Here is a 10544-nt window from a genome sequence, read left to right as displayed (position 1 = left end):
CCAATTAAAATATCAAAGACATTCTTCTCAGATCTAGAAAAATATGATGCTGAAATTCACTTGGAAACACAAGAGACCTCGGATAGCTAAAGCAAACTTAATCAACAAAAACAAAGCCAGAGGCATCACAATACCAGGTTTCAAGACATACTGGGCAAAGTGTAAAGGTCAGTGTCCCACTTGCACCTTTTAGCAATCGCAGCATCTGGGGAACCCAGGAGTCAGTGCCAGGTGGACGCCACCACCATGGTAGTGGTGGGCTCCTGCATTACCAACCTGGTCAGGTTAGTGTGGGGCTGGCACACAGGATCTGCAACTCAGGGTGTGCCCTGAGCCCTGCTAATTTGGGGGTAGACTGTGGTAGCTTGGGTGATGAGCTCTTGGCTTGCCACCTGCCTTTTTGACAGTTTGAGTTTGTAAAGGTAAATGTTAGGCAAGGGGACGTGAAGGTGAGTCTAGAGAAACAAATAATGTTTCTAGAAGCACCGCCCAAGACCTGCTCCTATTTCCTTGGCCATGCTGCCAGGCCTCTCCCATCATTGTCCCTGGGTCATGCACAGAATATGCCCTACTTCCAAGGGTTGTAGGGCTTAAGGAGGTGATTTGTCAAAAGTAACTTGACCCAATTTGGACATTATTGGTCTGAGCATGTGTAAAATATTAAGTGGAGCAAGGGTCAGAAAGATGGCGCCCACCTCTTTCCCCATATTAATTGTTGGCAATCCTGTGGTGTGTTATATTGATGACTTATTTTTCAGTATTATAGTAACTGTGGCTTACCTTATATCAAGCCCTGTGAGTCCAAATAAAAACCCATCAACACAATATTTATAACCTTCGGAAAGCTCTGATCAAAGAGTGATAGAACATAATGCTAAATGAAAATAGTTGAGTTAGGTCAGATAGTTGGCAAGATTCTGATGGTAGAGGGGTAAAGACAGATAGTCCAAGAAAATCCTACCATTGCAGCAGTTTTCACTTTGAAACATTGGTGAATAGCTTTTCATTTCTACTGCTGTCTTAATTGTAAAAATAATGAGTGGAGGCCAGTGCTGTGTCACATCCCATTAAGCCACTGCTCTCAAAGCCAGCATCCCACATGAGAATCTAGCTTCCTGCTATTGCACATAGTAAGACAGGGGACAATGGCCCAATGACATGGGCCCCTGCCACCTGGAGTCCCTGTTATCTGGCTTAAGCGTGGCCCAATGCTATGGGCTGTTGTGACTGTTTGGGGAGTGAACCATCAGATGGAAAAATACTCTTTCACTCAGCTTTTCAAATAAATTTTTAAAAATAATAGTAATAAATGATGAGATATACTACAGTTAAAAAAAAGACATACTGCAAAGCAGTTATAATCAAAACAGCCTGGTATTGGTACAAAAACAGATGGATAGACCAATAGAACAGAAGAGAAATGCCAGAAATAAAAGTATCTACAACCAACTTATATTCAACCAAGGAGTTAAAACCAATTCCTGGAGCATGGACAGTCTCTTCAACAAATGGTACTGGGGAAAATGCATTTTCACTTGCAGCACCCCTACCTTACACCTTACATAAAAATCCATTCAACATGAATTAAAGACCTAAATCTATGTCCCAATATCATCAAATTACTGGAATGCATCGGGGAAATTCTATAAGACATCAGCATAGACAAAGAGTTCCTGGAAAAGACCCCAGAAGAACAGGCAATAAAAAACAAGAATAACAAGTGGGATTACATAAAATTGAGAACCTTCTGTAAAGCAAAAGAAACAAGAAAGTAAAAGGCAACAAACAGAATGGTAAAGAATGGTAGAAATTATTTCTGAACCAGGCAACTGATAAAGGATTAATAACTAGAAAATCTAATGTGATAAAGAAACTCAACAGCAGCAAAGCGAGCAACCCAGTCACGAAGTGGCCAAAGGACTTAAACAGACATTTCTCAAAAGAGGAAATCTAAATGGCCTACAGACTCATGAAAAAATGCTCGGGGTCACTAGCATCAGGGAGATGCAAATCAATACCACATTGAGGTTTCACCTCACCCCAGTTAGAATGGCTTTGAAACAGAAATCAACAAACAACAAATGCTGGTGAGGTTAAGGGGAAAAAGGTACCCTAATTCACTGTTGGTGGGAATGCAAACTGGTAAAACCACTATGGAAGACAGTTTGGAGATACCTCAGAAATCTGATTATAGTCCTACCGCATGACCCAGCCATCACAATCCTTGGAATTTACCCAAAATTAATGAAATAACCAAATAAAAGATTCATCTGCACTTCCATGTTTATCTCAGCTCAATTCACAATAGCTAAGACATGGAAACAACTTAAATGCCCATCAACAAAGATTGGATAAAGAAACTTTGTTGGGAGGGCCTTTATTACTGTTTCAATTTCTGTCTCAGTTATGGGTCTGTTTAGGTTTTCGATGTCTTCCTGGTTCAATGTAGGTAGGTTGTATGTGTCCAGGAATCTATCCATTTCTGATAGATTTCCCTGTTTGCTGGCATACAGGTCCTTGTAGTAATTTCTGATGATTCATTTCATTTCTGTGGTGTCTGTTACATTTCCTTTTTTGTCTCTGATTTTATTGATTTGGGTCTTCTCTATTTTTAGTTAGTTGGGCCAATGGGGTGTCAATTTCGTTTATTTTTTCAAAAAACCAGCTCCTCATTTGGCTGAATTTTTGTAATGGTTTTTTGGATTCAATCCTGTTGATTTCTTCTCTGATTTTAATTATTTCTCTTCTCCCACTAGATTTGGGTCTGGTTTGCTGCAGATTTTCTAGTTCCTTGAGATGCAGTGAAAGCTCATTTATTTGGTGCCTTTCAAATTTCTTGATGTAGGCACCAATTGATATAAACTTTCATCTTAACACTGCTTTTGCTGTATCCCATAAGTTTTGGTATGTTGTGCTGTTATCGTCATTTACTTCCAGAAAATTTTTAATTTCTTCTATGACCCATTGTTCATTCAGGAGCATGTTGTTCAATATCCATGCATTTGCATATGCTTTAGGGATTCCTGAGTTACTAATTTCCAACTTCATTCCGCTGTGGTCTGAGAAGCTGCATGGTATGATTCTAATTGTTTTAAATTTACTGAGACTTGCTTTATGGCCTAGTATGTGGTCAATCCTAGAGAAGTTTCCATGTACTGCTGAGAAGAATGTAAATGCTTTCTGTGTAGGATGAAAAGTTCTGTAGATATCTGTTAGATCCATTTCGGCTATAGTGTCATTTAAATCTACTGTATCCTTGTTGATCTTCTGTCCTGTTGATCTGTCTATTTCTGAGAGTGGGGTACTGAAGTCCCCCAGTACTATTGTATTGGAGTCTAAGTCTACCTTTAAGTCTCTTAAAATATATTTTAAATATACCGGTGCCCTGTAATTAAGTGCATATACATTGATAATCATTATATCTTCCTGTTGAATTGATCCCTTAATCATTATATAGTGCCCCCTTTGTCTCTCTTTATAGTTTTTGTGGCAAAGTTTATGTTGTCTGATATTAAGATGGCTACGCCTGCTCTTTTTTCATTTCTGTTGGCATGGTATATCTTTTTCCAGCCTTTCACTTTCAGTCTATATGGATCTTTGTTGGAAAGATGTGTTTCTTGTAAGCAGCAAATAGATGGATTTTGTTCCATTACCCAGTCAGCCAAACGGTGTCTTTTAACTAGGCAGTTCAGGCCATTCATGTTCAGTGTGACTATTGATAAGTAGTAGCTTTGCCCTGCCATTTGCCAAAGATATTTTCTGATATATGTTTTGAATGCCCTGTGATCTTTTGCTGTGAGGTTTCCTTCCTTTACCTTCTTTCATATTGATGACCGTGTTTCTGTGTTTCTGTGTGTAACACATCTTTAAGCATCTTTTGCAGGGTGGGACGAGTGGCAACAAATTCTTTCAATTTCTGTTTGTTTTGAAAGGACTTTATTTCACCTTCATTCACAAATGAGAGCTTAGCAGGATATAATATTCTGGGCTGGCAGTTTTTCTCTCTTAGTTCCTGGGCTATATCTCGCCATTCCCTCCTAGCTTGTAGGATTTCTGATGAGAAGTCAGCTGTGAGTCTGATTGGAGATCCTCTGAGAGTAATCTGACGTTTCTCTCTTGCACATTTTAGGATCTTTTCTTTATGTTTCACTGTGGTGAGCTTGATTACAACGTGTCATGGTGAGGATCTCTTTGGTCATGTTTATTAGGGGTCTATGAGCTTCCTGTGCTAGGATGTCTCTGTCCTTCTCCAAACCCGGGAAGTTCTCTGCAAGTATCTCACTAAAAAGGCCTTCTAATCCTTTATCTCTCTCCATGCCTTCAGGAACTCCTAGAACTCGAATGTTGGGTTTTTTAATAGTATCCTCAAGATTCCTGACAATATTTTTTAGATTTCCAATGTCCTCTTCTTTTCTTTGGTTTGATTGTATATTTTCCTGTGCTCTGTCTTCTAAGTCTGATATTCTCTCTTCTGCTTCACCCATTCTGTTTTTAAGGCTCTCTAATGTGTTTGTCATTTGATCTGTTGAATTCTTCATTTCATTATGATTTCTCGTCACTATCACAGTTTCATTTTCTACTAGTTGTTTCATTTCATTTTGATTCCTCAATATTTCATTTTCACGAGAGAGATTTTCTATCTTGTCCATTAAGGATTTCTGTAGTTCAAGAATTTGTTTTTGAGAACTTCTTAATGTTCTTATCAATTTTTTGAGATCTGCTTCTTGCATTTCTTCCATCTCATTATCTTCATATTCTTGAATTGGGGTGTCTATTGGGGTGTCTATTTCATTTGGGGTGTTATAGTGTCTTCCTTGTTCTTGTTACCTCGGCTTTTGCGTTTGGCATATTGGAGATATTCTTTGTTTTTTTCTCGTTATACTGTGTCTCTAGATTAAGAGGACTGTCTGCTTTTGATGGATCCTTAGAGGCTGTGATGGGTGTGGCCAGAGAGCTCTGGTTCTACAGGGTTAAGGGTGTGCCAAAGGTGATTCACCCTGATTGTTCTCTTGCTCACTCTGGTGCGCGCTCACTCTCTCTCTCTCTCTCTTTTTTTTTTTTTTTTGACTCAGTTGGGAAGTAATTCCACACAGCTGAATGGAATTGAGAGTAGTTGATGTGTGAAATCTGGCCCCTGTGGGTATTCGTTTGCTTACCACAGTCAGGTTTTTCTGCTTGGCTAATAAGGGGCACCCGCTTTACATATGCAAAATGGCGCCTGCCCTTTGTCTTGCTCAGCTTTGTAAGGTGAGTGGAGAGAGAGGCTAAATGTCAGTGCCGGTTCCCCTTATTTATTCGATTTTTTTCTCTCCTCCAGCCAGCCTGGTGAACTTTCCCCAATGGGGTTTCAGGCCTCATTCTCTGCAGGCTCTTTCTGCCTTTCCCCGCCAATGTCTCAGGTTACCAAGATGTTTTTTGTCTCACCTCCCCTTCCAGCACTGGCGCGTAGACTCTGCAGCTCCAGTGGGTCCAGCGGCTCTGGTGGCTCCAGTGGCTCTGGTAGCTCGGCTTCCACGTGGTGGGCAACCTTTCTCTCCCTGTAGGTCCTCCGATTCACAGCCACGAAATCCAGAAGAGTTTCCTCTGCAATTTTTGCCTGATCCTTTTCCTGAGGCTACCGTAACTCCACTTTTATTAAACTATCTTTTCCCGGACTATCAGTGTGCACCCTCACTATTGCGCCATTTTGGCTCCGCCCCCAGTTTATTTTATTTTGTGATTTATTCTTTTTTTCTACTTAATACCATTGGTTGAACTCTTTACTTAACATAGAATTAATCATAGGTGTATTAAGTCAATTGAAAATAGATCCCTTGGCCGGTGCCATGGCTCAATAGGCTAATCCTCCACCTAGCGGCACCGGCACACCAGGTTCTAGTCCCAGTTGGGGCACTGGATTCTGTCCAGGTTGCCCCTCTTCCAAGCCAGCTCTCTGATGTGGCCAGGGAGTGCAGTGGAGGATGGCCCAAGTGCTTGGGCCCTGCACCCCATGGGAGACCAGGATAAGCACCTGGCTCCTGCCTTTGGATAGGCACGGTTCGCTGGACGTAGCACGCCAGCCGCGGCGGCCATTGGAGGGTGAACCAACAGCAAAAGGAAGATCTTTCTCTCTGTCTCTCTCTCACTGTCCACTCTGCCTGTCAAAAGAAAAAAAAAAAAAAAAAGAAAATAGATCCCAGTTAAAAATAAGAATGGGAATGAGATGTACAGTTCAGTACACATTCTCATGGGCTTACACCTAAGGGTAAAACTAAAAACTTGCCATGGACTCCAAATCCCATTCAGGTGGCAGGTACTAATGCCATCTTACTAGTAAGACTGATCATTTTAATTGCATTTAAATGCATAGTTTAAGTGATCATAAAGTCATAGTCAAATGATCACATAAGTAAGACCAAGTGTGTGCTAATAACAACAGAATGAAAAAGGAAAGTTTCTGCATGGGAAGCAGTCCACGCAGCAGACTCATAGAATGACAAATGCCCTAAGCAGCACTCTGACCTCACAATCAGCCCCTAAGGCATTCAGATCTGTCTGAAAATCCCATGAGAGAATTTCAGGCATGGAAAGCCAAGACTTAGTGGCAAAAATATTATCCATGAAGGATCTCTGTGAGAACCCAGTAGAAAGAAGGGGCAATCAAAGAATGATGTATTTTTCTCTGAAGGGAGGAGAGAACTTCCACTTTGCATATGGCCCTGTCTAAATACTGACAGAGATTGTGGACTCAAAAAGCTTCCACAGCCTTGACAGCTCACATCAAGAGCTTCAGGTGGTCACTGACAAAAATAAGAGTGTTGGGGCCAGCACTGTGGCACAGCAGGTTAAAGCCCTGGCCTGAAGCACTGGCATTTCATAAGGGCACCAGTTCAAGTCCCAGCTGCCCCACTTCTGATCCATTTCTCTGCTATGGCCTGGGGTAGCAGTGGAGGATGGCCCAAGTCCTTGGGCCCTTGCACCTGGAAGTTCTTGGCTCCTGGCTCCAGTTGTGTATTCCCAGATGGACTAGTGCATGAAGAACTCACCACTGTAATGGCAGATGTTTGGCCTATTGGTTAAGATCCCAAATAAAACTACTGCACCAAACATCAGAGTTACCAAGGTTCTGACCCAGCTCTGTCCCCGACCCAAGTTTTCTGCTGACGCAGACCTGGGAGAAATGGACAATGGCTCAGTAATACATGCATTTGGGGCGAATCATGGGATGTTGAGCTCTATCTCCGTCGCCCTGTCATGTACAAGGTAAATTAATTAGTGACTTAAAAAAAGTGAAAATCATACTGAGATCAAACCATTGTGTATAGTCATGCCCTTTGCACTGTCTTGCTAAGTACAGAATTCTGTATTCCTGGTGCAGGCACAGCAGAGCCTGGGCACTCTGGAGTCATGGCTCATGAGAATGTAGGGGCTCACAGCTGGGAAACCCCCAGCAAGTACTGCAGAGGTGTTCACCAGCCACAAACTGGGATTTCTTAAAGCAGTAAAGCAAATATGGAAGATGGAGGAGAGAGTGAATAAAGACACAAAGGAGCTCACCAAGATGAGGATGCTTTGGGTGGCTCTGGACTCTGGGGAGGACCTGGAGGAGACGTTGGTCCCATGGATGTATTGGACCTGCTGCTTGTGCCTATACAGTGTGACAACCATGGAGCTGCTGGACCACAGCAAGAGGGCCACAAAGAAAACATCTCGGAATAACACCAGTGCTGCATAGAGTATTCCATACTCTATAATTTTGTCAGCGATTGAATAGCAGTAGCCGTAATCAGTTTTCTTTGTGATATTTTTTTCACTCCAATTTGCACTCACACCAATAGGTACCAGGATATTTAGTATCATGTTCACCATCCAGAAGAGGATAACAGAAGGGCCAATGTACTTGGGAACCTTTGCTTTGAGCTTGGCCCACAGAGTGTTCCTGGGACTGACAGTGATGGCCTGGAAAATGCTCAAGAGGCAGGTGCTGCTAATGGACACATCCCTTCCCACTCTGTGCACATAGAACACAAGCTTACATGCTGTGTCACTGAGGAAATGCTTCATCCCCAAAGCAGTCATGGTTTGGGGAACTCCTCTAGAGAGAATGACTAAACAGTTGGCTACAGTCAGGTGTTTGATGATCAGATCTGTGGGCCTAAACTTGCATCCTGTGAAGTAGAGATAGACATAATGGGAAAGAAGAGAGAAATTCCCAAGGACTCCTGTAATGGTCTGTGATAAGAAGATGGTCCCCGTTGTCCAATCTTTGGTGACCATACCGTAATCTCCCAATGCCTGATTATTTTCTCTGAACCTAAGATTCCTGTATGGGAAATGGGACAAGAGTTATGTGTATTAATATCAACCAAAGTCAACACTCTCTATTCACAATATTGTCTACTTAAATCCATTCACACTTAGAGGTAGCTCTTAAAATATTTATGTCTTATTTAAAAAGTGTTTAGGTGCTGGTGCTGTGGTGCAGCAGGTTAAAGCCCTGGCCTAAAGCACTGGCATCTCATGTGGGGGCCGGTTCTAGTCCCAGCTGCTTCTCTTCTGATGCAACTCTCTGCTATGGCCTGAGAAAGCAGTAAAAGATGGTCCAAGTCCTTGGGCCCCTGTATCCATGTGGGAGACCTGGAATAAGCTCTTGGCTCCTGGCTTTGGATCAGCACAGCTCTGGCTATTTTGGCCATCTGGGGAGGGAACCAATGGATGGAAGGCTTCTCTCTCTCTGTCTCTACCTCTCTAACTATGTCTTTCAAATAAATAAAATAAATCCATAAAAATATTAAGGTATTTACAAAATATGACTAACAAATATGTGGTGAATTTGAGTAATTCTTGTATTCATAAATTCTGAAATGAGCAGTATCCATTTGTTGAATTAAGATTATCACTTAGGCAGCAATAGTATAGCCATTTGCCTAAATTTTTTAAGTTTTAATTGTGTAATTTGGTGAGTTGAATCTGCATGGTCTTATAAAATTATATAAGACTATTGGTATTTTTACCAAACTAGATATCTGTGTTCTTCAAATAGCATAATCATACATATTCTATTATGATTTCAATTTATTGTAGACTAGTATCTTTTTATTAATTTTTAGTGCATGTTTAAAAATAAAGATTTACTTCACAAACCAACTTCAGTATTGATTAAGCATTTAGGTATCTTTTGATGATGTAAATAACTGATTATAGTATTTTTTCTAATATCCTTCTCCTTTAAAATTACATTGTATTAACAAGTGGGTTGCATATTAGGAAAGCAATACAAACAGTAGTTGGCTTTTTTAGTACAAGAAACAGATACCTAAGTGCTGGTCACATGTTATGCTATAGACTATGGGATAGGAAACACTGTGATGAAGTCATGTATGCTGGAAACTAAGTATAACCACTTTACTATCATATGCTTTAACTGTGACTCATGGTTAATTAATGATTAAGTTTTCCATATGATGATTTTTAAAGGTTACTGAGTCCTAGAGCATGTAAACCACATGGAATAGCTAGGTTGCCCAATCCTCTGTAGTTTATTACTTGGAACTGTGGAGCTTATGAATGACATGAAAATATTTCCAGTTCAGAACAAATGCTGGAAGACACATTCGTACATGGAAGCTTCCAGGTGATGTCCATCTACAGGACATGCTTTCATGTGGCTTAAAAATCTTCCCTTATGTAAAGGCCCAAACTAATCTTACCATCTGCATGGTACAAAGGATGTTTTCAGTAGGAACAATCACTGACTGCTTGAGGATTCAGACAACAGAGTTACAGAAAACCTTGCTGTTCCAGCAACTGCTCCAGGAATCCACAGTTTCTTCCAGGAGCAGAAGATACATGTAGGATTTCCAAGTCTCTATCATAAGCACGTGATAGATAGATGTGCATCTCTGATAATTCTGAAAGTGGAGTCTATGATTCCCATCCAGTAGGATGGAACAGCAGATTTACAGGTGCCACAGTCCTTAAATACATCAACACCAGATTTCAGGATTATTTCTTTGAAACCATGAACACATGTCATTGAGGATAACACTGAATTACATTAGGAGTCCCCAGGATTGGAGTAGGGTGTAGGATCCCATCTCCCTGTCCTAGCTCAGCACACATCCCAGAATCCTTCCTCCTTCCTGTGAGGCTGGGGCACAGGACCAGGAGCAAGCACAGGAGAATCCCCTTTCTCACCTGATCACTCACCCAGACTCCAGAGATGCCTCCTTGCTGAAAGCTTTCTTTCCCACTGACTTAGAAAATCCCCTTTCTTTCAGCCTCCAGGACAAGTGTTGGCATAAAGGTCACCACAGTTGTATTGAGTGGGATGGAGGCAGCTGGAGCACTAGAAATGCATTTGTGTCTGTGACCTCACCTCCCTGCTGAACTGCAATTATCTTTTCATCTGTAGCTGCAGTGAATTGAAAATTGGGGATCTGAGAATACTGTGAAACTTTTTTCACTCTTGGTAACTGCCAGGATCCATTGAATCATAGTTGTTAATATCTCAAAGGAGACTGTTCATCTCTCACAGTGACTCTTCCTTTCTCAATTCCCTGGAG

The 10544-nt window shown here is 41.3% G+C and overlaps 1 protein-coding gene across 1 annotated transcript; it reads right to left on the bottom strand.

Annotated features, from left to right (window-relative positions):
* Positions 1-7326: 7326 nt before the first annotated feature.
* Positions 7327-8256, bottom strand: ORYCUNV1R1667 (vomeronasal 1 receptor oryCunV1R1667). Its single transcript, NM_001167357.1, has one exon. It carries the CDS (start codon positions 8254-8256, stop codon positions 7327-7329), a length of 930 nt encoding a protein of 309 aa, NP_001160829.1.
* Positions 8257-10544: the final 2288 nt, after the last annotated feature.

The sequence above is a fragment of the Oryctolagus cuniculus genome, chromosome 18 (genome assembly GCF_051225735.1).
Source record: "Oryctolagus cuniculus isolate XC-2025 breed Fujian yellow rabbit chromosome 18, ASM5122573v1, whole genome shotgun sequence".
In the NCBI taxonomy this organism is placed as follows: domain Eukaryota; kingdom Metazoa; phylum Chordata; class Mammalia; order Lagomorpha; family Leporidae; genus Oryctolagus; species Oryctolagus cuniculus.
Note: the sequence above shows the minus strand (reverse complement) of the source record. Positions and strands in the feature narration are given on the sequence as shown.